The following is a 27,564-nucleotide window of genomic DNA, read 5'->3' as shown; positions in this document are numbered from 1 at the left end:
ACAGTTAAAGGAAGCAAGTATGAATTGGGACCTACATTGCTTTTAATCCTTCTTTCATTTCTCCATTCAGTCATCAATTTACCAAATTCAATGTTTCCGAAATTCGCATTTGACAGATAATACACAGCCCCTCCCTGTTCTCAAGGAGCTCATGGTCCAATGATGAAAACATACTCAAACAAGTAATTATTCTATACTGCAAGAAGTGTTTTTAGAGAGAAATAAGGAGAGTATTATGAGAGAATAATGATTAGTTTTTCATGTTCCCTCTATGACGAGCAAGGGCTTGTTTCAGTGTTCCTATTGCCTAACCAAAATCCACAAGCACCTAGTAGTATTCCCACTAGCCAGCACAGCGGTGACAATTCCATTTTATATTGACTTACTTGATATCTAGTATCTGTTTTTCTCAAGCCCTCGAATCAACTCAGTGGTATCTTCTGTTCTTTTTCTTCAGTTTGGTTATGAAGGCCGAGTCCCACTGAAGAGTGCCCGTCTGTTTTATGACATCAGTGAGAAGGCTCGAAAGATTGTAGAATCCTATTTCATGCTGAACTCAACCCTGTATTTTTCCTATACACACATGGTCTGCCGAACAGCCCTAACCGGTGAGATTCCAGAGTCTGTTCCCTTCTACCTACAGTGAGATGGGAAAGAAAACAATGTGAAACAGAGCTCTGTTACATGTCAGACTAATGGAGAAAATGAGTTCTAAGTTTCTAAAACAAAAGAAGCTTACTATTTTTTTTTCTTCCTTCTTTTTCTCCTTTTTGGTCCCCTAAAATACCAGCAGACCAGCACTCTTCCTGTTTTTTCTTTTGCATTCATTTCTCCTACTTTCTTAAGTTACACAGAAAAAAAATGCTTTTCTGCTCTAGGGTTTTACTTTTCAGGGAACCAGGAACCTAGAAATTATAGTCTCCTATTATGTCCACAAATATTGAGTGGAAGCATAGAAGATGAAGGGATTGTTGAAAGAAATGGTTTTTAAAAAGTCAGAGCCCCCCTCACTCCCTGCTGTCATTGTTTCTTCTCTAGATCTCTTCTACACCCTCCTGAGTAAGAGGGGAGAGATAATGTCATAGGATGAGACTTTTACACTTGGGAAGTTTCAGCTGAATCATTTTTTTTTTTTTTTTTACATTTTCATTTCATCCTCCTCCTATTACTGTTCCACATGAAGTACAACCCAGGAAATGCATGGGATGCCTGTATGTCTATTTATGTCAGATAACTTTCATAGCTGAAGTGGCAGGTGTGCCTTGTGCAGTTTTATGTCAGGTTCATATCAAAGCAGGGCCAGAGTGTCTTGACCGCTCACCCAGTGTTCTTTCATCTGTTCTGCTCTGATTTCTGTCTGTTCGGATTTGCAAGAGGCACCAGCAATGAGAGAAGAGAGTCAGATTGTCAGTTTTGCTGTTGGAGGTCACTGCACTCCTGCTTTCATTTATCCCTCTTCCCTTTTCTGACAGGTCAACAGGATAGAAGAAACGACCTCAGTCATCCCATCCATGCTGACAACTGTCTACTGGATCCAGAGGCCAACGAGTGCTGGAAGGAGCCTCCTGCTTACACATTCCGGGACTATAGGTACAGCCAGCACCTACTTCAAAACCAAGCTTTTGCCCAACAGTTATCAAAAACCCATGGAAATTGGAAAGCTGATCTGTTTTGCTTGTCATCGCATTCATCTCTACAAAGCAGACATTCTCAAATAATCTTTTGAAACAGCTGCCACAACTAGAAAGTGACTTTTATCATCTCATATTTTTATCTTGAAAAATCCAATCATGTTTTGTTTTAATATAAAAGTGTGTATATATAAATATCTATATATACACAAACATGTATGTGTATGCATATATATATATATATATATATATATATATATATATATATATATATAATCTTTTTTAATGATCACTTCACTTTCACTAAAACATATCCCTTGTTACCACAGCCAGCCAACACAGGGAGATGCATCTCAACATGTATAGGAATCTCATCACATCTCTTATCTATGTCTACATTTGATAAATAAGAAACTGGAAATCAGGAGAAAAAAATGTTTTCTTATTGAAAGATATTTTAGTATGTAAAGACAAAAGTCAGGAGTTGTAGTCACTATGTATATAACAGTGTGTAAATTAGTACTACTATGTGCTCTACACAGTAATATTTGTTGAATGCCCTCCCTATCTGCAGGGCTAGGCTACACCATTGGAGCTCTCCAGCTAGTTAGGGAAAAATAGATTCTTTAGAGTTACTAGTGTAAAAGAGAAGAAGAGAGTTGTAAGTAGTGTGAGCAGGTTTAAAAGGGCTGGATTAAATCGAGTTAGATTTTTTCTTAAGGAAGTGAAATATGAGATGAACTTTGAACTCTAATTAAAAATTTAATGTAAGTGAAATAAATAAATACTTCAGAGGTAATTATTTATTTATTTATTTATGGCCCAAAATACATCTTATCTTACTCTTAAGGATTAGGAGGGTCAATTATTTCTATGTCTAATTCAAAGAAACTTACTAATCGGGCTCGTCAGTTTATCACCAGTCTTCAGTATTCTGTGGTAATGTTGTAAGGATATAATAGTCCAGTTGTTTTGTCCTTTCTTCTTGTAGTGCTCTCCTATATATGAATGACGATTTTGAAGGAGGAGAATTCATATTCACTGAGATGGATGCCAAGACTGTGACTGTAAGTAAATCTATTCTTGCAAATTTATTTAACATTTTATCTCCATCTTGCCATTTTTTAAAGGACTCAGATTGTTGGATTTCAAATATTTCTAATCTCGAGAATTCAAGAGGTAGAAAGAGGCCCAGTAAATGTATACATCATAAAATTTTAGAAATGCAACCATCAATAAAAACCATCAGTAAAAAGTTTCCAGTTCTTTTTACAGATGGGAAAATTAAAGAATAGAGGTATTAAAGATCTGTTCATTATCATGTAGCTAGTTAAATTAGACTTGGAACCAGAACCTTGATCTTTTAATTCTTTGTCAAGTAATTTGATGGGAACATAAAAGTACCAATTCGTAAGTCACCCAAGCCTAGGACAAGTTGAATGATTCTACAGACTTGCTTTCAAGGAACCTACTATTGCAGATGCTTGGACTGAGTGTTGGCCTTTAGACCCCTAGTTACCAAATTATCATATTTATATGCATGCATATGTGTTTGTATGTGTATATATGTGTGAATGTGTGAGTGTGTGTGATTGTGACTGAAAGTAAATCCATACCTGCAAATTGATTTGTACACATTCATATATGCATATCTGTGTGTTTTTGTGTGTTCACAAGACATGCTTTGAATGAGATTCTAAAGATACCTTCATAGGTAAATATCAAAAGTTAAATTCAACCACCATCTTCCTAAGTAAACCGATGTATTTGGAAAGTCACCCTAACAAACGCTTATAGACCACATGGCCAATATCTTTTGGTCTTAAAGCCCAAGAGCATACTCCATGGTAGAAAAACAGTTTTGCTAATTGAGGAGAAAATTAAATTGTAAATAGATTATGAATATCTCTACCCTTCATACAAAATCTAAATAGTTGGGGCATGCATGTAACAAACTTTAAGGATTTCGTATTATATAAGTCATTTCAACATTTTTTCCTTAGTTTTATGGATTTTACCTCATATTTTGCAGCTTTTTCTTAACAGTGAAACAGCCATTTACCATTCATGACATATCACTGGAGTATAACAGATGATACTCAAAAACTGTATGTTACTGAATTTAGAGGGGAAACCTACAGGGATTCTGGTTAAAAATCACCAGAAACATTATTTTAACTAAGAAATAACATTTCATACACTTTAATACAATAATGTATATTTTAAAAGCCATGATGTCCTATACTTTTAAAAAAACAGAAAAAGAAAAGAAAAAAAAAAGCTTACATGTTAACATGGGAGTATTTTGATGCTTCATGATCTGGGAAATTAAATCAAGTTTGATGGTCCAGGTTTGAGTTTAACATTCCTATACAAAATTCTCATTTTCTGAAGAGCCTCTGAGCAGAAAAGATTTGATTTCTGAGTTTTGCTAACACTGAGATTCAAAAAGGCATCTCACACAGTTGGACAGAAAAAGCAGACAGGTGGTTGAAAAGATTTCTTTGCTTCTAGTCCATCTTGTGGCCAAATTTGGAAATGCTCAGTACTTGAAAGTAATCCTTGGAATACTATGTGTGAGTCAGTAATTCATTAACTGATTAATGCAAGTTAACTGAAATTCTTCTTTTTAAAGATGTGAAAGCAGACAATGCTCTCCTTTAATAGAGCTATCTTTTAAGAGAAAAGTGTAACTATTTTTAGAATTACTGAATCCAATTTCCCCTTGAAAAAGTAAAATTCATTAAAACAATGTTTTCATTCAAAAGCTCTGAGTTGGGAGATTTATCTTCTCAAATTAGTTCTACTTCGTATTAATGCATATGATAGAGTTCTTAGGGCATTTTGTAATCAAAATTCTTAGGTAACCAGTCCCAATGACAAAGAGAAATCGTTTTCCTTTTCAACTTTTCCTTTTTTTTACTCTGGAGGGACAAGTGAAGTGAGATATAACCTAATTTGAGGCTACACAAGGAGATAAAGTCTTCTAAGTCCTTTATTAAAAAAAAAATCTGCAAATTGTATAATTAACAATGGCGGCTGAAGGTTTACATTTATTCAAAACAGGTCTGACACAGAGTCTTCTCCAACATGTAATCATCTGTTAGATGGAAAGTAAAAGGAATTTTCTTTTATCATACTTGGAAGATACATGGATTATTTCAACAGCAGCATTTATTTGTGGAACATGGGTATTTAAGCATTTTGGTTTCTCTGCCAGTTTCAAAAAGATAAAATTTAATGAGTTCCATTTGCTTCATGAAAAATGAAATTCACTATGGATCCGTGTTCCTAAAGTATGTTTACAGTCATTTATCTACACTTTAGAACATATTTTCCTATAGAAACAGTGTCAACAGTGGAGCTTGTTTATTCCTCCATGTACCTGATATATAACAGGTGACACTCTCTCTTTGATAAGATTAGTCCTAGAGACTTTTGTGAGCCCACACACTTATAATCAATTCCAACTGCTTCAGGCAGATAGCTTCTTTTGCTAAACTTTTCCAAAGTGCTTCATGTGTAAAAATGTTTTCATTCTTCCAATTCCATTAGAGAGAGAGTGTTAAATCGTCCCCATGCCTTTTCTTTAGTATTATGAGGTGTTGTTGCCAAGATTCGGTAATCACAGAGAAGCAGCAGCAAACACCTGTGGTCGATTCTGACCAGCATCAGGGAATGAACAGGCAGAAAACTTGAAATGAGACCCTAAAGCAATGTGTACATGAAGTCTTCTCTATCCTATGTTGTATGTGTCTGGCGTTATTTGTTTTGCTGTTTCTATGTGGACATGTACAACAATTTCCATCTTCAGAAAAATGAAATCAGACTAATACCGAGGACACCAGTAACTACTGAACTCTCTAGATTTACATCAGAAAAGTCACCTTGGTAAAGCTGCTTAAGAAAAGCAGCTCTCTGGCAAAGACAAATCACTCCTTGATTATTATGAATAGAAGACTAATCAAAACTGTTTTTCCCTGCTCTTCCTTTAAGCATGCACGAGCACACACGCGTGCGCACACACACACACACACACATACACACACACAAACAGATCCCCTGGGTCTCAGACTTTTTGACTCTTCCCTCTACCTTCAACTTTCCACGTGTGGGTGACACATCTGGGAATGTTGGGTAGCAGTCAGGGACTTCAGGGAATTTTCCAAATAGTCCTCCTGAAACTGGCAGTGGAAAAACTTAGCCTTCCCATTTTATTCCCCCAAATTCTTCTAAATGGCATGCATCAAGTCAATTCAGAATGGGGCCTGGTTATAATGGGGCCATCTTATCAACTAGAATGTTTGGTACCACTTCATTTGCCTTTACTTTTCTAAGCTCTCCTATGTAATGAGTAAAGTTTCTGTGCTTCTCAAGAAAGAAAGATGAATTCTACTTATGTCAGACACTTCTTTAAACATGGAAGCAAGGACTCTAATATAGTGTTGCTTTTAAGCTTGCTCAGTTTGGAGAGTTTGCTCGTTTGGCCTAAAAATCTGGCTCGGGGCCACCGGCAATTTCTCTTTTCCTTCTCCCTTCTAAATGTTACTGGATAGTTCCACCTGCGTGATGCACAAGCTTGGAAGGACTGTGTCAGTCCTTTCAGAGCCCTAGGGGCTGTGAATGGGTCACCCCAAGAGGTAGTGTGTTTTCATGACTGGCGGTGTTAAAGCAGTGGCTGAGGACCACTGAGCGAGAATATTGTAACGGGAATTCAGTTATCATTTGAGATTAGACTTGACTTCTTTAATCTTTGTATTGTGAAAAGTATATGAACTCTAAATGTACAATGAAGGAATTAGAAAAGGCGCATCCATGGAACCACTACCTAGATCAATATTAAGAATTTACCAGCACTTAAGTGTCCCCTTGATTTGTTTTTGTCATTCCACAAATATTAAATGTACATCTACCTTATGCCAGATGCTGTCCTAGTGCTAACATTTGAGAAGTGAATTAAAAGAGAGAGCTTTTGCTTCATGGAGTTTTTTTGGCTATCAACATAGCACGTGTTGAGCAATTGCTATGTGCCGTGGACTATGCCAGCCGTTTTACCTGAATAATTTTATTTTCTGAATTAGATATTATGTTGACTTTTTCTTTGTTTTACAGATGAGGAGATTGAAATAATCTACATCTTCTTCAACCTCAGGATTCCATTATTTTTGATTACTTGACCCAAATAATCCCATAGAAGGATGGGGGGGGGGTGTCGTAGGAACGTTTATGACATAGGAATCGAGAGTCTAATTTTCACTTTCTTTCTCAGGCCTCCATAAAACCGAAGTGTGGGCGTATGATCAGCTTCTCATCCGGAGGAGAGAATCCACATGGGGTAAAGGCAGTCACCAAAGGTCAAAGGTGTGCTGTGGCTCTGTGGTTTACTTTGGACCCACTTTATAGAGAACTGGTGAGTTTCTGACCCACCTGGAAAGCCAATTAGATGCCCCATGGACCTGCTTCATAAACTTAGTGTCTGAAAAGTTCTTCATGTTGATCTCTTCAGGAACTTTAGAATCCATGGAAAAGAAGCAAACAAACAAACTTTTGCAGCTTTTACAGAATCCTTCCTCTCTTGTTTCTAACACTGGCTCTGTTTTCTAAGCAAGAACAAATTCTCCTGTTCAGATCCATTACCTAGCAATTATGCATCTAATGTTTGTAGTGTGAGTTTGAGGGAAAGAAGAGGGACTATGAAGGCAGTTCTTAATCAGGTGGGTTCTAATAAGTGAATGTTTATGGAATTTGATATATCAGTGATATCCAATAGTCCCTAATTAGTCTTGAGCCTTATTAAGAAATTGTAGCATCAGGAGAGAGAGAGGAACTACTTTCTGCAGGTCAGCAAGAAGACTGACGTTTTCTCAACAAATCATTAAAAAGAGCATGGAATAATTTATGAAACATATGTAGAAGAGGGCGAGGGAACCTCAAAGTTTATTATTATTTGTTATTATTAAATTCAATCTTAAATATTAAAATATTGTTCTTATGTATTGGAAGGAGCCAAGGACACTTAGCCTGGATAAGGGGCTATGAGCTTGTCCTGGATGCCCTTGGGCAGAGGTTATAGTCTCTATCTGCAAAGCTGCAGAGGAATGAATTAAGATCAATGAATGGGTCGAAGTCCCTGCAAGGAAAATTTGGACTCAGTATAAGGAATAACTTTCAAATCATCATCACTGTTTGGTGGAATTGTCTGCTTTGGAAGTAGTGAGTTTCTCCTCACTGGATAGCTTCAATCGAAGCCTCAGCAGCTGCTGGGTGTCTGATGCTGAGATTGAAATGGAAACTTCATAGTGAGGGCTCAACTGGAGAACTTCAGAGTCTCCTCCAGCCCCAAGTGTTGGAGCTATGAAAGCCTAGTCTTTAAAATGGCATTCCATCCAATTTTCTTCTTTCGATCCCTAAATCGAATCCAATTCAGTCAGAAACAGTTTATAATTATTTCTGCCTTCTCATATACTTGTTGCCATAAAACTTAACTCACAGAGATTTCAGGCCACATTATCTAAGCCTTCTTTCACATATTTAATAGATGTTTACAGAGGATCCACTATGTGCCTGGGAAACTGCTAGGCAGGCCCTGCGGGTATGAGGGTGAATAAAACATTGTCCCTGACTGAGAGGAGCTTGGAGAGGTTGACAAAAAAAGTAGACGGTGAGAAGACAGAAATATAAGTTCTGTAGGAGGATTTATATGGGCTCATTCCTAAAAGAGAAGATGATAGCCAGATATAGAAAGAGAAAAGAATGGACGGTTAATCTGTTTTATTATTCAGTATCCCAGCCCTCTCTTCCAAGATATTTTCTATCAAAATTAGCTATCATGGAAAAAGTTCTCTTTGCTCCTTCCTAACTAACTAGAAAACGTCAGTGCTGATCCCCTCCTCTGAAGGGCATTAGGAAACGTCTGCAGTCTCTGGGCAGTAGTGACATCTAGTGGCCACAGAAGAGAATGACCAAAGCTTCTTAAGCTACTAGAAAATTTAACCTGTGACGCTGATTCCCAGACTTTGATTCACACTAGAATCACCTGGAGAAACTTTATCAACTACTAACATCAGGCTCCCAAGCTCAGAAATTCTGGTTTAATTGATGTGGGATTCTGGGTACCGGAAATTTTAAAAGTTCCCCAGATGATTCTAATGTGCAGCAAAGTTTGAGAGTCCCTGAATTAGTCACCTCTTCTTAGATTGAATACCTGAGCAAAGTCCATCTATGCATAAATCATCAGAGCTGGTGACTTCCATGTCTGTTATCAATTATTTTAAAGTCATTCAATTTTCAAGAAGTATTTAGCATTATAAACTCTTAAGGATGCCCAATAGCAGGAGCTTCAGTTCCTTTATGTATAGTTTTGGCTCTTGAACTTCTTTCCTTTTGGGAGAGATGCAATTGCAACAGTGTCTCAAAGTAATCAGATCTGAAAGTTCTGTGTGTACCTCAATTTTTGAATCAGCAGGTTGTTCTCTCCATATTCATAAAGTAGTACTCAGGCATTTTACACAGACATTGTGACAATAATTTAGTTTTCTGTTATTTAGTATATTTGGTCCTTTTAGTTGCCTTTATGTCAACATCATTTTCAATTACAAGCTCTCAAATGAAAGAGGCTTTGTTTTCAAATCGTAAAATAGTTATTTTTATAACTTACTGTGCCGGGCATTGTGTTAGGGACTACCTATAGGGGATACAAACTAGGTAAGATATAAGCCCTATTTTCCAGGAGCTCAAAGTCAAAAGTGGAGAGATAGCACAGGGCCCCCACATAATTAAAACACAAGGCAAACTTTGGGAAGAAGTATTAGAGGCAAATAAATGCATGGGGCTTAGGGGATATGAAGAAGAAATCGGGAAAGACTTTATTGAGAAGATGGTATTTGACATGAGCCTCAATGGATGAGCACCATTTGTGTGAGAGTCATTTTAGACAGAGACCTCTTCATTCACTTTTACATTTATTCATCAAAGAGAATGGAGGATCTGCCAAATGTCAGTAGCTTTTCTGGGCACTGGAAATATCACAGTGACAAAAAAAAAAAAAAAAAAAAAAAAAAAAAAAAAAAAAAAACACCCCACCAGATTCCTGCTTTCATGGAGCTTACCTTCTAGTGGAAAAAGACAGATGACACATAAGTAAAAGAATAAGTAATTGAGAGATTTTCAGATAGTGAGAAATGATGTGTGGAAAAGGGAACAAGGTAACTAATGAGAAAGTAAGGGGGCAGGGGTGGCAAACTGAGCGCTCTCCCGAGGAGTGACATGCGAGTTGCCACCTGGGTTGTAAGAAGAAATTGACTGTGATAAAAGCCTTGGGAAGAGTATTCTAGGCCCAGAGACAAGCAGGAGCTTGGAGTGGTCAAGAAACAAAGAAAGCCAGAGTGACCAGAACATGGTAAGCAAGATGAAGAGCGGTTTGCAAGGAGGCTGCAGATAAAGCAGAGGCCAGACTCAATAAGCTGGCCAAGAAATATTAATTGTATTCTAAATGTGGGTCAGCCATGTACTCACTCCACCTCCCCCAATCCCAGGGAGTTACAGGATACAAAAGATTCCTTCAGCTATCATGGCATAGACTAGAGTAGTTATAGAGAAGGTGAAAAAATATGGAAGGTTCGAGATAGCATTTGGAAGCAGACACACTGGGCCTGCTGGTGGATCGACGTGGGGGATAAGAGAAAACATAGGATATGTTGGAAGCACTCAGAGACGCATTTAGCCTGGACTAGGACTAGAGAATTCTGAGATTGCTATATCCAGAGACCCTGAAGTAAATTAGGAAGTTGGAGTGTAAGGTGAGGCGAGAGGAGAAGACAGATGAGCTGAAAGAGAGAATGGTTTAAATTAGACAGCTCCTTACAAACACACCAAGAAGACTGGACCTGGAACTTCAAGCAATTGCAACACATGCAAGAGTTGTGAGCAGTGAGCAGAAAAGTAACATAGTCTTGATTTTAAGTGCAGGAGCTCCATTAGAAGTATGTGGGAGTGGGGTGTGAAACATCAATTTGGAAGCTGCTGTAGCAATTGAGTTAAGAGATGATGAGATCCTAAACCTGTGGTTTCCGAATGGGAGAAATTTTGCCTCCTAAGGTACATTTGACAATGTCCAGAGACATTTTTGGTTGTCACAGCTTGGGCGGCTGATTTACTGGCTACCTGTAGTAGGTAGAGGCCAGGGATGCTGCTAAACATTGTACAATGCACAAGACAACCCTCACAGCAAAGAATTATCTGGTCCAGAATGTCAGTAGTGCAAAGTTGAGAAATCCTCACCTAAACTAAGACAACAGTAATTTGTACTGAAGAGAAAAGGGCAGAAACAGGAGGTAGAAATGAGAGTACTAAGTAATTTATCAGGTCCAAGAAACTGTGGTCAGGCTTTTAGGGCAAATGAGTGAACAGTGGCGAGCTTCCCTGAGAGAGGGGATTGATGAAGAGGAACAGTGTTGATCTGTGGGGAAGAAAATGGTGAATTCACCTTGAACATGAAATCGCAGGACTGAGTCGGAAATGTCTATCGCACCTCAACATAAAAAGGGTGGTAAGCGGTTGAATGTATAAGACTTATTGACAAGAGAGAGATCTCGGAGAGTAATTGCTTAGGACACAAGGAAGTCAGGAAAAGGCACCAGTGTCGGGATGCAGATGAGGTTCAATCCTTAACTGGGTTTAGCATCCATTCCATGTACAGATGGATGCCTGGAAGTGTTTGGGAAGCATCTTCCACTGGGGCTGATTATTATGCTTGTAACAAAAATGTGTAAATTGTCTTTTTTGCAGGAGCGAATACAGGCCGATGAAGTGATCGCAATCCTGGATCAAGAACAGCGAGGGAAACATGAACTGAATATCAACCCAAAGGATGAGCTTTAAAATGAGAGAGAATGTTCTATCAGATATTTATTTAAGTTGTAAATCTTATGAGAACCTTTTTATTTTTGTACAGAGCCATGGTATAAATTAACAGGTTAATATGGGTCCTCTGATCTCCCTTCTGTTCCCAAGGATGTTTGCTTTGCCTCAGTCTATCTATCCGTCTGTCTTGGTTTTTCATCAGTTCACCTCTCAAAGCACAGCCTCCCCCTTCCCACCACACACACACACACACACACACACACACACACACACACTTCATTTGCTATAGCTCCAAAAGCTCAAACAGAAAGAATAATTTCATTCTTGTTGAAACTACAGCTTTCGTGCATGCTCTGGTCTTAAAGTTAGCTTGTGATTTGGTTTCAGAAGGCCTTTCTGCCTCTGAGACTTTTAGCCACATCCTCTCACAGTGCTGATGGCCACGAGCTTGAGCCTGGGACTCCCTGGCGGTGGTGGGGTCTGCACTGCCTCACATACCACTGCCCCATGGGTCCCCAGGCCCTGAGAAGGAACCACTCTGATGAGTACTGCATGAGGTGGAGGGACCCAGCCTTTCCGGGGCCTTGGTGGAGTTTTTGACTCTGGTATTTTCACCAGAGAATAAACTTACACTGGAAGCTTCAATTCACCCTCCACGATGCTACAGAAAGGATACCCTATGAGTTGTATCTTTAATAACCTTTTTAAGGGGTTTGAAATAAAATGTCTCTTCACCCCAGTGACTTGAATCTTACCTGAATCTGGGCACGATTGCCATGTAGCCTTAGTGGGGTCCACTGGTGAGAGGGGCATTTTGTTCTTAAGTAAGAAATATGGATTTCTGATTGATTCCAGTCTTCATCTGCATAGTTTTTGGTGGCCCCTCCTCCTTGCTGCTGTCCAGGGTGCAGACTTGTTCTTGCATCTGATTTGTTTAATAAAGGGAGCCCTATTTCAATATCTGGCATTTGTTTTTCTTCTCCCAGAATTTTGGTTTATCTTTAGATAATGATTTTGTGGTGCCAGGGAGCTTTGGGGACAACCCCAGGGCCACGTTGGGCCATGATTAGTTTTGCTGGCAGGTGCTTGAGGGCCAAAGCAAAAAGGTGGGAACACTGCTTTTGAAGAAATAGAAATAGCCAGCAAGCAGTGGTGTTCATTCAGACAACTTCTGGTCCTTGGCAGCAATTCTAAGGGAGATGTTGCAAGGACATCGTTCAAGGTGGACCTGGGTTTGTTGTTCTGGCCTAGGGGAGCCTGTTACATGAGCTGGTGGGAGATCACCTACCTGCCTCTGTGATGGGCAGTGGTGGGGTAGTAGCCCTTCAGAAAAGCAGCAAATAAAGACATTTTCTGAAAATCACATTTACCTTCTGCCGTTTATTATCTTGGTTAGTGGTAAGAAAATTTATCCTCTGAGACTGAAAAAAAAAAAAATGAGTCATAGTAATTTATGTGCTGTTTTTCCCCCAATCTTCTATTGCATTTTCATCATGGGTGAGTGGAAAGAGTGTTTGATTATAATCTCAGCCTGATCAAATATGCCCTGCTGTGTGGCCTGGGGATGCTTTCTTTCCCTTTCTGGGCTTCAGTTTTCTTCTCTGTAAATAACATAATTGGTTGTATTTGTTTCCAAAAGCCCTCCTTCTTGCTTTAAATACAAAACAAAGCAACAACAACAACAAAAAAAACAAACAAAAGACAACACTGATTTTGGAAATATTCACAAATATAACCAAATTTATTTCTACTAACATTTTGAGAATTGTGAATAGGTTCATTATATGTACATGTGATTTTAAAACTTTAAACCGATTCCAGGGCTAAAAGTTCCTGAGCTTTGAAAAAGTAAATCGCTATTTGTTTGCTGTCTCATTGAGAAGTGTTCGCAGGCACTCAGATTTGCTGATAGGAAGATCTGGGCAGGATCTAATGTCTGTTTTCTGGCAACAAGGCATGAACAAAAAAAACCAGTCTTTGCCTCCTTATAGTTTTCACTTCCTGGGTGCTGTGGGTACTCAGGGAGAGGCAGAGGCTTCACTGATTCTGACATTCGACCCCACAGAAAGTAGGTGAAGGCCTCAATAAACGTCCACATGATAGATCCATACCCTGTGCCCTTTGCTGACAACAAAGGAGTTATTCCTGTTTTGTAGGTTACCCATGCTGTGTTACTCCTGGGACGTCGTGTATGCAGTAAAGCATGTATATTTTTAATCTGCTCCACATCTAACCATACATTATTTCATTCAAATAGTTAGGGAGTGTCATCAGATGACTTTAAAAATTTGAGCTCAGAGATTACCATCTGTGTGCTATATAGTCCCTTCTGGGGACAGATGGAAAAGCCCATTTGAATTTTTGTAGCTTTTAGAGCTGAAGGAGTGAAGGAGGCCATAGAAGTTATAATTTAATTCCATCTTTTCCCCCGGGAGGAAACTGAGGCTCAGAGGTCAGAAAGATGATTTCATGGTTACAGAATTCAAGCAGACAGAGCCTGGGCTGCTGAACTGCATTACGCAAGAGTGCCTGGGCAGGGGGCCTGTGGGTGGTGGAATCCTGGCACAGGGCAGTGTCCACTAGAGGAAAGGCTGCCTTTTTTTACTTGCTCCTCAATCCGTGGACCAGCAAAGCTGTGCCTGTCCAGAAGGGGTGCCTTTTTCCAACTCACAGTACTGGCTTGAGGCAGCCCGGCTTTTAAAGCCCAATTTTAATGACTTCAAGTCTAGGATTCTTCATCCATCTCTTGCGGAACTACCACTTACTTGCCTTAATGACTATCCCGCCCTTGTGTAAAAAGCCTGAAGTTTCACAAAGCTTTTATTTTCACCTATATGATTGCATTGAATGCTTATAACACCGAGCATGTTCACACACAGGGAACCCCAGGAGGTATTCTGGGCTTGGATTGTGATGCCTGTTTTGCAGACGAGGAAATGAAGAGCAGTGACGTGAGGGCCTGTGATTAGAGAGCTTGGAGGACACGTGTCTGAGGTAGAAGCACAGTCTTTTGAACGGAAGAAGAGAAAAAAGCACCAGAGTTGTTTGCTTCCTTGACCATGTTTCCAGACATGTCCAATATAAAATAATCCATTAATGTAAAGAAAGTAAGTTTGATCTTATGAAACCTAAACTTTTTCCTCTCTTTTATATTCCTGCTGGGTGATGTGTGTAGGCCTAGCTGCCCTTCTCCTCAGAAATACGATGAATACAGGTTGTACAATTCAATTAGATCGATGCCATTTTTGAGCAAACACTGCGTGCCAGGCTCTGGTTTCATGAAACTCGCAAAAAGGAATCCGGTTCCAGTCAGGAGTCATTTTCCTCTCCAAGCAGAAGGAATCTCAAACTTAAATCTCCTCTTGGGAAAACACTGACATGGGATAGAGTGATATTCTTGGATGTGTAATGTGCTTTCTTCAGAGCCCTGACTGAAAATTGTTTGACAAGGAAATTTTAGTTGAATGTCATCTTCATCATTACTGTGGACATGGCATTTTTTTTTTTTTTTTGGAACTTATTCATCTGAGGAGAAGCCATGGGATGAGTCAGTACCATTTAATAATACATACCTATGAATTTTAATTGAAGAACAAATGCTGAATTATTTCACAGAAGATAGCCACAGGGAACAACTCCCTCACTGACGTCAAGAAAGGAGTTAATGGGGGCCACCTCACCACTTTCTTATGCCAAAGAATTAAACTTCCGAGGTGACTGACAATGGTATGGCTGACAAGTGGAAAAATATTGAACTGTTTCCACATCCAAAACTCTGAGGAAACAGGACCCATTTGGCAAAAAAAAGAAACCTAAACCATAAGTGAGACTGGGCCCATGGTATGATCCTTCTCTACCTCCTGCCAAGAAGCTTGTGATGTGAAGTGACCTCCCCACATAGTCCCACAGCCCACCCACAAATCCTGTATTCCCAGGTAATTTCATGTTCCCATTTTGTTTTGGACCTGGTTGATTTCTTCAGACACATTGAGACAAGTAACACCAACCACTCTGTGACCTCAATGCAGGGTTGGAGCTGCAGGCTCAGGCTGTCAGAGATTCCTCTTTACCTCCTCCCCTCGGTAAATCATGATGTTGCCCGTGCCCGCTGCTGGCCTCTGAGGCCAGATGACGTCAAGTTTGGAACAATCTGATCATCGATCCCGGCTTGTTCTGCAGTGAACGATGACATCAGCCATGTGAAAAGTTGGCTTAGTGAGTCATGTCTTTCTTCAAAGATCCTGTTAAGACCCTGCAAGAAAAACAAACAAAATGTTCCGGCCCTCTCTTCCTGACACACACCGCTAGGGAGGAAAATCTGAACACTCCATTCATTCAAGATACAGCACACCTTTTCTGGCCACCTTATATGATACACCTGGGGGGTGAGGAGACAAACAAGCCTCTCCCTCCTTTTCCTTGGTAGACCACACAGAGGAGGTTGAGGAGAGAGCAGAGTTGGACAACCTTTCCATCCCTCTTCCTAAGTCCTCTTCTGCTCTAGAAAGGCGACCAACTGCCTTCATCATCTGAGTCTCCACTTTAACAGTGAATTGTACATCAGCCATCAGTCTGGGGTCTCTTGCCCTTGGCCCTTCTCATCAGATTTATGTGTCTTATCTCACAATGCAGTGTGATGGGATAGGCCCTGGAAACCCTATCTAGACCCTAGTTCAACATCTCCACTCTTCTCAAGTTGATGTTTTTACCTCTGAATTACTATCTGATAGAGGGTGGGGATAGAAATGAGAACCAGACAAGAAGAATTACCTGCTATGTCTCATCTTTTTCCACTTGTAAATCATATATCCCATTGTTTCAAAGAGCTGTAATCATAGTTGGCATTTATAAAGCTTTTTTATGGCCTTGAAACACTTGGCAATCATACGTAACTACACAATTATCTTGAGAGACACATCTTGAATTTGCAAACAGAGAAAATGAACAGTCACAAGGGAAGGTGGTATAGTAATGCTCTGGTCATTCATGAATTTTTACTTCAGACAATTTTTGAGTGGCTACTAGGCAGTGGGTTTAGGGAAGGATTCAAAAATAAGGAAAACTTTATTTATTCTTTAAGGAATTTAAAGTGAAGTGGAAAAAAACATATAAACAAATGGGAAATAGCAAATGAGGTAAATGCTGTGGCAAAAGGGTTATGACAGAGCCAAGTACACAAAAGGCTGTGTTAGTTCAGAGAAGGAAGTGGCTAGGGACAGGTAAGGTTTTATAGGGAAGGTAGGAGTTAAGCTGGGTCTTGAGGCTTGTTCTGCCATCAATAAGCAGAAACAAACCACATGACCTCTCATTTCACCACAGAGTCCTCAACTGAAAAAGTGCTGAATTTGGACTAGATGGTTTCTTGGGCTCTAAAATATTAAGCTTTCAGAAAAGTTGAGAGAGTTCCTATTAAAGGCAGTGTAAAGATGAGATGGAATGGGATCTTGACTACAGATTGACCTGGGAAAGCACTTTAATGAATGCTGTAAAAATCTAAATAAATACCAGTTAAAAACGCCGTTTTATTCTATTCCCTTGTGAGGAGGTATATTTAAGGGGTGGGATGTGGCCGCCTAGGACAATGTTTCTTACTGAAAAGCTGAGGAGCAGCAGGTGTCAGAGAAAGCTGAAGTGAACCCCATCATTCAGAACAAAGTCAGTAAGCTCTCCCAGAGGCATCTTCTTCTGCCTGAAAGTCCAAGAAATTTGTAATCTATATGCCCTAGAATCAGTCCAGTCACTCATATCTTTATTCTTTTATCTTGGAAATGGAAACAATGACAATATTCCAGCCCACCTGATGATATGTAGATGTGTTGTCTGAAAAGCCTAAAGCATTTGATAAAATCGATCAAGGCTTCAGTTAAACCGGAAAGGTAATGCTTACCAAGGATATGCCTTCCAATGGCAATCAGAGAGCAGGGTTTCAGAAACCTTGGGAATCCTTAGAAACAAATCATCTCCGAATTAAAAACAACAACAACAAAACCTCAAATTGCCGAATAGGACATCATGCAATAGGTCCAACATACTTACTGTGTTTGGTCTCTGTACCTGTTTTCAGTTTGTTAAACTTTGCAAATGCCTTTGAAGGTCTTTAGGCAATCATACTGCTTAGGTTTAGAATAAATTATAGAGCTCTCAAGGTTTAAAAGCAAACTTCAAGGCTTCTGGTCACCAGAGTAATATTCTGGGCTCTCATGATATTCCAGTCTTTAGCAGCATTTACTGAACAGACACCAATATTTTTATTGTATTTGAAGTTCAGAGTTTTAGGACATGTTTTTCTCACAAGATAATATGAATTAGAATTATACTTCCTTGAAGTTAATATTGGCAATTAAATGGAAACTATATTTTTCCCTTCCCTATCCAAGATAAAGGTGTAACAACATTTTTTAGCAGAATTACTTTCTGAACAGTCTAAGTGTGCAATTCATTCTACCTGTAACTGCTTAGCACCAAGTGAAGAACAGGCACGAAGGCACTGTTTGACCTCACTTGACCAGACAGTTAAGGTTCCTGGAAAAATGTTCCACTTTCCTTCGTTGTTTAGCGTTATGGTCACTAAGAATTTTACAACATCTCAGTAGACTTGACCATCATTCACATATAAAGGAAAAGAAAACCAGAGAAGATGAACAATTTGACTTACGTTGAAGTCACGGTGAATGTGTTTCCTGAGTAAAAAATAACCAGTTGTACTTTCTAAGGACATTTTACAGTTCTGATTATTTTTTCATGAAAAGCCAGGAGGCAGGAGGAATTATTATATATTTAACACCAAGCCTCACAACTCCTCTACACTCCAGTGGAAGTTTAAGCTATCGTCTTTAGCAAGATGGTTGCTATCACTGCGTGGAGTGTGCCGGGTACAATTACAGCTCTGTTCAAACATGCTCTGGCTTCCTCACAGGGAGCACTTTGAGCCCTCTCTGAACTTCCAGGCCGCAGGGCTGAGTACAGGGTGCAGATTTTTCTTCCAGACGTTTAGCTTCTGAGTAATGTGTTTTTTTGTCTTTAAGGGTAATGAAAATCCATCAGATGTTGCTCCTTGTACCATGAACTTTGCTTTGAAGTACCAGTGAGCCACTTCAAAGGCTCGGCACCACACAGAGATGCTTTTCCTGGGGACACTGTCCTATCAAGGTGCCTATCAGCCTGGGACACATTGCCCACCAAGGCACTTACCAACTTAAGAACAGTTGTTAAATATGTCAAATGAGACAAATTGGCATACTGGAAACTTCAAACCACTCTGCTTTCAGAATCGGCATAGAATATATGTCATGCTTTGGACTCCGTGGAGGGAAAAAAGTGCATCATTACATGCAGAATGATTTATAAATTAAATAAAGGGATATCCGAATGGCCTGCAAAGCTCAGCATAGAGTGTCTGACATCAACATTGAACTATTCAGAACTTGTTAAACTGAGAAGATCAAGCCCACGGTGGCCTCACAAGGGACAATCATTGTCACAAAAAGACTTTCTATGTATAGTTCAGAAAATGATGGCCTCTGCCAGTGACAGACTTTGAGTTGCAAGGGACCTTAGTAGCTAGTCCAACATCTCTTATTTAGAATTGGGGAAATTGAGATACCAAAGGAAATTTAGTTACTTTACTTTCCTGAAAGTTGCCGATAGAATTCAATCTAAACCCAGGTAGCCAGGCCCTTAGTCCAGAGCTCAATCATGGGACCAGTCAGAGCAGAATTGCAGAGAAGAGTCCCAGCTTGTGCCATTTAGACTTAGGACTCCAGGTGGCTTCTTATTAGTTCTCTAATAATAGATACATTTGTTACCCTCTTCTATTCAATGTCTTCATTTGTAAAAGTTCAGTAATGCCTATTTGATAAGTTCTCAGGAGAGTTAACTGAGACAATAGAAGGAAAATGCCAATTACATAGCAGGCAATCATTAAAAGGCCATTGTTATTTTTACTATATATCTGTACACCTAAGAAGAAGGAAAATGAATAGGACTATGATTTTTCTAGCAATGCTTTTCCAGCTCTCATGACATTTTTTAAATACATTATCCCACGAAGCCTCTTGGATTTGTCAAAGTTAACTTTCAGACAATTAAATTTAAAAACCACCTCTGGCATAAATAACACACTTCTTGCAGGGGCAAGGACACAGGAGAAGAGATACAAAATTATACAAAATTGAGAGGGTATTTTAATTCCAAACTGGTTGTCAGTCACCAGTCTAGAAAGGAGATATCCAGCTTTCCTCCAGCCACCTTTTCTGGCCCTTCTGACCTCCCAGCTTTTCCTGCACTGAGACCTTGCAGCAACTTTTCCTAGTCCTCTCTAACCCAGCACATTGAAAGGCATAAGAATTTTTACCTATTTCTTTTACTAAGCATTCTCTCATCTGCTCTTCCATTACATAAAAAACAGAATTATTATTTAGCAGCAGAGGGCACTATCAGCATATTTTGCTTTAAGGGGTAAAAATAAAGGTGCCTCTGTTCATTCATTCCTTCATTCATTCACTTATTATTTTGACAATTCTTGATTTATCATCTATTGTGCATTCAAGATTGAGAGGGATGCTAAACAAACCTAAGAGGTGGTGCTTAGAGTCCAGGGGGAAGACTGCATGAGAAAAGATGATATCCATGGTACACGGGTAAACACGAAGGATGTATGTTTTGGAGGCTGTTGAGGAGAGAACAGTTTGGGGCAGCATTAAATAGTAAAGAAAGACTATTTCAGGGAGTTGGTCTAGAGCTTTTCCTTAAATGATGAGTGGGATATAGAATGGCGAAGGCAAAAGGGGTAAAATGTAAAGTGGATGGCAAAACCTAGAGGCATGCATCACCATGAACATCAACACTGGAACCATGACAACCGCTACTTCGACAGGGGTTACTCTGCCCACTTGCAATAGTTCTCATGGCTCGTATGGGTAGACGCTTTTTTAACTGTGATCTCATTTGACCCTTACTGCCATCATGTCTACAGGTCTATCTCCCTAATTTGACTAATGAGAACATTGAGGTTCTTAGAGGGAAAGTGACTTACTTAAGGTCACACAAGCAGTCTCTGGTAGCGCTGGGATCCAAAACTAGTTTTCCTCCCGGCTAATGCAGCAGGAAACCACAGCACTTGTGACACAGACTCTCATAGCAAAGACGGTTTGGGATGCAGAGTAATAGGATTAGTTTCAGCTGTCAGGCTGGCTTCAGGTTACTGAGGGCTTGACAGGAAGCTAGACTGCGGTATTGGGGCTTGATCTTGTAAACCTCAGGAAGGCTTCTGAGGTTTGGGGAAGCTAGAGATGAGTGGTTATTTGATGCAGCTGCATATAAAATTTGGCATACGAGGAGGGATTGGAAGAAAAGAACAGGAATCAGAGATACCAATGAAGAAAATATTGTAGTACTCAAGGCTGGGGTGGGAGTAAGTGGGAGTTGTTTGCTCCAGTGGGGAGGAGATTTTACCACTGGCATTAATTCCTGGCACATAGAAATAATACAAAGCAGATTGACTTTAAATTGATTTAAATTGAATAGTTTTAAATTTCCTACAGATAGCACACCCCCTTATTGCCTGCACCCAGGGAGATCTAATACTAGTACTCCCACCCCCAAACATACACCCGTAGTCTACCTCTGCCAAGGCACAACTTGTGGACTGCCTGAAACAGGCTGGCAGCAGTGGGACATAAGAGTAAAGAATTAACAAGACAAACAAACAAATACTCATAGACACAGATAACAGTTTAATGCTTACCAGAGGTAAAGGGAGAGTGGGAGAGGTAGAAAAGGGTAATGAGTGTCAAATATATGGTGGCAGAAGGAGATTTGACTTTAGGTGGTGAACACGCAATGCGATATACAGATGGTATATTATAGAATTGTGTATTTGAAACATATAAAATTATATAATCAATATCACCCCAATAAATTTAATAAAAAAGAGTAAAGAACTAACAAGAGACATTTTGAAGAAAAAAGAAATAAGAATTTAGTGGCTTGCAGAATCACCAAGAAGACAAAAATCATTAGTCTGAGATTTCGAATTTAGGAAAATAATAACATTGTTAATGCAAATAGGAAAATGAGGAAAAAAATAAACAGGTTCCTTAGAGAGTGTGACCTTATTGGACATGAGGACTTCCAGGTAGCAACTGAACATTCAGTTGGAAGGTTTTGATGCGAATTTATTTCCTACTCTGTTTATTGATTTCTTGCTTTTCACTCTTTATCTGAAACTTATGAAAGACTGATAGTGTTTATCGCTCTTGTGCAAGTAAAGAAACTGAGGGGAGGAATAAAACTGCCAAGTTATTAATGTTACTACTCCTCTCTTAAAACCCTTCCACTGAAATAAAAAATATTTCATGGCTCGTTTGTTCCTATGGCTCACAGATCTGTGCACATTGGGGCCTATCTCCTCTGCATACTGCACTCCCCTCCCCTTTTCTGCCTACGTCTGCCTCTCAGATGTTTACAATCCGTTGTCTCTACCCAAGATATGCCCTCTTTCTACCACCTCTCTAGTTTCTCCAGGAAACTCTCACAGTAGAGTAGCCCAAGTCTTGGTTTCCCTGGGACTCAGGAGTGCCATAACCAGGATAGTCCTCTGCTAACCTGGAGAGTTGGTTACCCTGTGTCTTATAATTTCTTCTGTCTTGTATACTTCTTCCTCTAGGAAGCCTCTCTTGACCCGCTATAGCCCCAGGCTAAGTTCCATCTGCCTGCTGAGCAGTCTAACTCCACCCTTCTTTGTCTTTCCATGACCCTTCTCTAATTATTGAGTTTTAATGTCCATCTGCCCTGCTATTCACAGTAGCTGTTTTTGTGACACCTTCATTCTCCCTTCCCTGGTCCAAGCAACCACTATCACTCTGCTGAATCATTGCAATAGCCTAACTTCTCTCTTTGCTTCCACCATGTCCCCTGTGTCCCCTACCAGTGTATTCTGAACACTAAAGCCGGAGTCATCCTTTTAAAACTTAAGTCAGATCTCGTCACTGCGTTGCTCAAAATCTTTCCCTGTTTTCCATCTCACTGGCTAAGTCATTATAATGGCCCACAAAATCTAAGCCAGCTACCTCTCTGCTCTTACCTTCTGTATATTCCTATCAGCTCCGAGGGCACTGGCCTCCTTACTGTTCCTAGAAAACACCCAGCATGTTCCTACTCTGGGCCTTTCCACTTACTGGTGTTTATGCCTGATCTATTCTTCCAGCAGGTGTCCACATGGCTCATTCATCATGTCCATCAAGTCAAGATCCAAGCTCACCTTCTTACAGAGATCTTCCATGACCTTTCTTTACGTTTAACTCCTGTAGCTGACATTCCCACTGTCCCTTTCTGCTTAAATTTTCCATGGCACTTATCACCATCTAACTTTGCATTTACATTTTATCTAATTTATTTTGTCTATTGCCTATCTCCCTACACTCAGAATATAGTTTCTAGGGTAAGAATTTTATCCATTGCTCTATTTCCAGAGTTTAACATAGCACAAGGCATGAGATAGAGATTCAGAAATATTTATTGAATGCATGTATACATGATTAAATAAAAGAGTGAACAAAAATAGCGAAAAGGGTAGTTGAGTGATTCACAAGTTTTAGCTCAGCCACTTATGATTTGGGTGATTTTGAGAAAATTGCTTTCTCCCTCTAGTTCTTATTTTCTCCAACTGTAAATAAAGACATTGGACTCAGTATTCTTTAAGCAGTGATATTTTCAAAGTCCAATAGTCAACGATAGGCAAGAACCAGAATCCAAATTTCTTATTAAGTAGGTCTCAGTACCAAGAAAACATTAAGAGAAAGAGAAGAATTGTGCAAGTTCCAACTGAGAGAGAGAGAGAAAAAAAAGTACAAGAGATACGAGAATTCCATATATGAGAAAATGCGAAGGCAGATTACTGAGCCAAGCTGACACAGACAATTCATTCTAGAGCTAGGATTGAATTCAGTGTAAGGATAAATTGCCCCAGCAGCCTGGAAAAGGCAGGTGGGCCAATCCCCATTTGATTACAAAGCCCTGACTGATACAATTTGTGATTAGAACACTGCTTGGAAATCTTTCCTTGCACCCGCCTAATGGCCTAAAGAGTGGGTGGATTCTCATATTAGTCATATGAGAACAGAGAGTGTAATAGAAGAGAGATTCTAGGCTGTTCTAGGCTATTCCATTTGGAAAAGTATCATCCCTTCAGAAGAGGAAGTAATTAAAAACATACACAGCTTTTTGTCTATTGCCTGCCGTCTCAGGTAGGGGAAACACATTGGCCACCATTTTAGAGAGGATACTTGGAGAGAGGGTGGAAGGGGCTGGATTAGTAAATTTAAAGGAGACACTTCAAGTGCTACAGCTGCCACGCCCTGTGTGCCAGGGACCAGACCGGTTATTCAACTTCTCCTATATAGCTACTCTGTGGATACAAACTTGAGCCCAGTAAGGTCAGTGAGTTACATTGCAGTAACCAAATCCACAGTGTTGCAGTGATTATCAAGGTGATCTGAGGCAGCTGTGGTTGAATAGGATTTGCTGTTATCACCTTGTTTAGTAACTCAGCAATAGCAAGTGTTGCAAGTGTAATTGTTGGCTGTTGAACTGTCTTCTTGGTAGTGTGTGTGTGTGTGTGTGTGTGTGTGTGTGTGTGTGTGTTTGTCTGTATGTCTGTGTGTCTGTGTGTGTGTGATCCTCCTCAGTCTTTTTAGAAAGGCTCTGGGAAGTTGGATTCTATCTCAAGGAAGTACTATAGATAGGATTTAGATTCAGCTAGTAGGTATCGCATCCCTAGCTCATGGCACACATCGCACTGATGCTTTGTTGTGCTCTAACACCTTGGGAGCTAGTGCTATTGGTTCTATTTCACAGATGAGGACGCTGAGGCTCAAAAAGTTTACATAACTTAGTCAAGGCCTTAGTGAATGCAACTTGCCAAGCCAGGATTTAAAGATTTTAAAATTTGTTCCCCAGACACAGGAACATTTCTTAAATAAAGTCTTGGGAAGATTACCACTGTCTAAAACAGAACACATTGGGACTGCTTGAGTTGAAGCAGGAGCCAGGACTTTGGAGCTCTGTTCACTTGCTCCTCCTCATCTGCCCCTGTGGACTCCCCGGAATTTTTTGGAACATATTCCAAAAAAAGCCTGCTAGGTTAACTCTAAGTTACTCCCAGCTCTAAAGTTCTATGGATCTATGATCCTGAGAAGTTTCTATTCATATCAGGTGCAGACTATCGACTTCTATCTCTGGATGAATATTGGAACCAGTCAGACCTCAGATACAGAAATCTGAATTTCTTCACAGTTTACAGAATTATGAAATGCTAAAAGTGACAGAGACCTGAGACATCGACAAGTCCAAAACTCCATGTATGTAATATAATAACAATAATTTAATTTTTATTGACTGATAGAAACCCAGGAAAGTCAATTTATCAGTTGTCCTCTTTTTTCCAGAGAAGTAATATTTAAAATATGTAACAACAGGTATATTCAAACCAATCAAAACAAATAAAGCACTAGAGCAGGGGCCAGGGAGGCCCTTCATGGCAGGCTTTACCCTATCAGTTACAGAATTGTGAGGATGTCCCAGGGGTTCTAAAGGAGGGATTGATGTGGCTAGGGAAGCAGGGGTTGGGCTGGTCCAGAGACTGAATTGAGGTACGTGACTATTTAAAGTTTAGAATTATTTAATAACTGATATAGCCGTCCTGGTACATAAAAGTAGATTATTAGCCCTAACCCTTAAGTATGCATTCGGCAGAATACCCAGTGTTGCAGGGTTTCCTTGTGATTACTGAATTCTTTTAAGGTAACTGGGACTTTGTCCCATTGTTGATTTTGCTTCCTTTTCAGGAGGGGGAAGAAGAGACAGGGAGGAGCAGAATTTCTGCCAGCCAAGTGTCACATCAAAGAATTCCACCCAGATCCACACAGGTGCAGATACCTGAGGGGCATTGCCAGGAACATAGAGAGTGCTGTCTCTGGTAATTGACTTGACATCATCTAGCGGCCTAAGAAGATTTGAATCTCTTCCATGACTCCTGTCACCTCTCGTCTGGTGGTGAAAACCTCAGGTTGGAAGCTGGGTGATTATGTAAAAGCAAATGCAAAGAAACTAAAATGTCACATTTTTAAGGAGAGACTTTCTCTTAGGTTCTAATCCAGATACTGAAGAGGAAGAAAAGGGCTAAGGCCCAAGACACCTTCAAGTGGATATAAAGAGGAAGCCAAGAATGGTCATAGAATTATATACTCATGGGATTAGACGACTCCCTAAAGGTCACTTTTTCCAGTCCTTTGTCAGATGCTTGAATCTTCAAAAAGTACCATTCCGAACTCCAACCAGAAATGAAAGATGCTTTGTTTCTGATGCACCTTGGTCTTCCTACATACAGTTTCATCAGCAAGTACCCTTTCTCTTTCCCTGTTGCTTCTTAGGCCTATGTATGTCCTATTTGCCTTCCTAGTCTCACACAAGAAGATCTCTAGATAAGAGGCTGCATCAGCTGTCCCTCAGAAATGTTTCTACTGCCACTGAAACTTTACACATGTAGCATTCACTACACTGATGTTTTTTATCTCTGTCTCTGTCCCTAGGTTATGAGCTATATTAGTAGAAAGACTGGCTCCGTTGTGTTTATCCAGGAGGCCTGATACAGGACCTACAGTAGGACTTAATGCAACAAAGACATTTGAAAATATGAAGAAAGAAAGAAAGAAAGAAAGAAAGAAAGAAAGAAAGAAAGAAAGAAAAGAAATTGCTACATTTTGACTGTTTAAATAAAACATTTACATTCATAAACTTATCACTGTACCATGCTTATGAAGATGGTAAGACTTTCTATGTTTTCAGGGTAATATTTTAATTCACATTCTATAGATAAGAAAACCAAGCTCAGAAAGAAGGGAAACAAAATAAAACAAAACAAAACAAACCCTGATATGTATTTAAGGATATACACAGGCCATTCATCGTACTAGCTAATTTCAAAACTTATGTCATCTTTATCTTTATAACTAATCTTCAAAAAGTTATTTTAATCATAATTTTTAACATTTATTAATTTTTTTAAAAATTTACACATCATTTCCAGTGTACAGTTCTATTAATTTTGACAGATGCATAGAAATCTGTGGCCACCACTATAATGACACAGAACTGATCCATTACCTCATTCTGCCCTGGATGATCATTCTATCCCAAACTATCTTTCTGGCATTCACTGGTTTGTTCTCCATCCTTACAGTTTGTATAATCACATTTTTACCAAATAAAACCAAAGCTCAGAGAGTTTAAGCAACTTGCTTAAGATGAGCAGCTAATGGGTGATTAGATTTTGCCTTTGAACTCAGACTTCTGATTTCCTATAAAGATAGAAAGTGGGAGTGTGGAGCCAAGGAAAACAGCTGCTCCATTCCCTTGCCTACCTTCTGCCTTTCACAGAGAGGACCCTGTCCTTAGTCAGTGTTCCGTGAGAGGCAAGGCAAACGCAGCCTCATTACTAAAGGCAAAATCGGATGAAGCTCCACCTCTGAGCATTCACTAAGAGCTGAGGGAAGACCCAATGGAATCATCTGAAAACCATTATGAGCTACAGGCTGCTTAGCAAACTATGGTGTAAGAGGTTAGTCTTCTTCCAGTTCCCTCACTTATCTCCAAGACAAGAAGGTTCTGAGAGGAGATCACTCCTTAACAGTTAGCCTCTCAATTCATTGGCTTCCCCACTAAGGCCTGGGGGGCCTTTTCCAGACATAGGTAGGACGGCAGATGAGCCTTGCTTGCACAATGTGGGTGCTGCTGTTAATTGGGTTGATGTAATTAAGTGTCATGGTCGTTCACCTGGGAAGCCAGCCATGGTCTCAGCATGAGCATCCTCGCTGGGCCAGCCTGTGGCAGCGGCACCAAACACAGATCTTACCGGAACTCTGAAAGCAAACAGGTTTCGAGGCAATTTCAAAAGTGCAGAGCTGTGCTGCTGCTGGGAGAACGCCATTTCCCTGGGAGGCGCTGGCTTTGTGGGCCATGAGGGATAGAGAAATCATTTTATCTTCATCCTGCTTTTAATCAGGGTGGCAGGATA

The 27,564-nt window shown here is 39.9% G+C and overlaps 1 protein-coding gene across 2 annotated transcripts in view; it reads left to right on the top strand.

Moving 5' to 3' along the window:
• The window catches only part of P3H2 (prolyl 3-hydroxylase 2), a 138,790-nt gene extending 125,935 nt beyond the window's left edge, over positions 1 to 12,855 (top strand). Inside the window, exons 11-15 of one of the 2 annotated variants that reach the window (XM_036218505.1) lie at positions 458 to 608; positions 1,473 to 1,590; positions 2,623 to 2,698; positions 6,901 to 7,041; positions 11,418 to 12,855. In XM_036218505.1, the coding sequence (XP_036074398.1) occupies positions 458 to 608; positions 1,473 to 1,590; positions 2,623 to 2,698; positions 6,901 to 7,041; positions 11,418 to 11,510 (579 nt within the window). In that variant the 3' untranslated portion in view covers positions 11,511 to 12,855. The remainder of the gene's footprint in view (positions 1 to 457; positions 609 to 1,472; positions 1,591 to 2,622; positions 2,699 to 6,900; positions 7,042 to 11,417) is intronic. The other variant, XM_016136324.2, reaches the window with a different exon arrangement.
• Positions 12,856 to 27,564: the final 14,709 nt, after the last annotated feature.

The sequence above is a fragment of the Rousettus aegyptiacus genome, unplaced genomic scaffold (assembly GCF_014176215.1).
Source record: "Rousettus aegyptiacus isolate mRouAeg1 unplaced genomic scaffold, mRouAeg1.p scaffold_m13_p_4, whole genome shotgun sequence".
NCBI lineage: Eukaryota > Metazoa > Chordata > Mammalia > Chiroptera > Pteropodidae > Rousettus > Rousettus aegyptiacus.
Note: the sequence above shows the minus strand (reverse complement) of the source record. Positions and strands in the feature narration are given on the sequence as shown.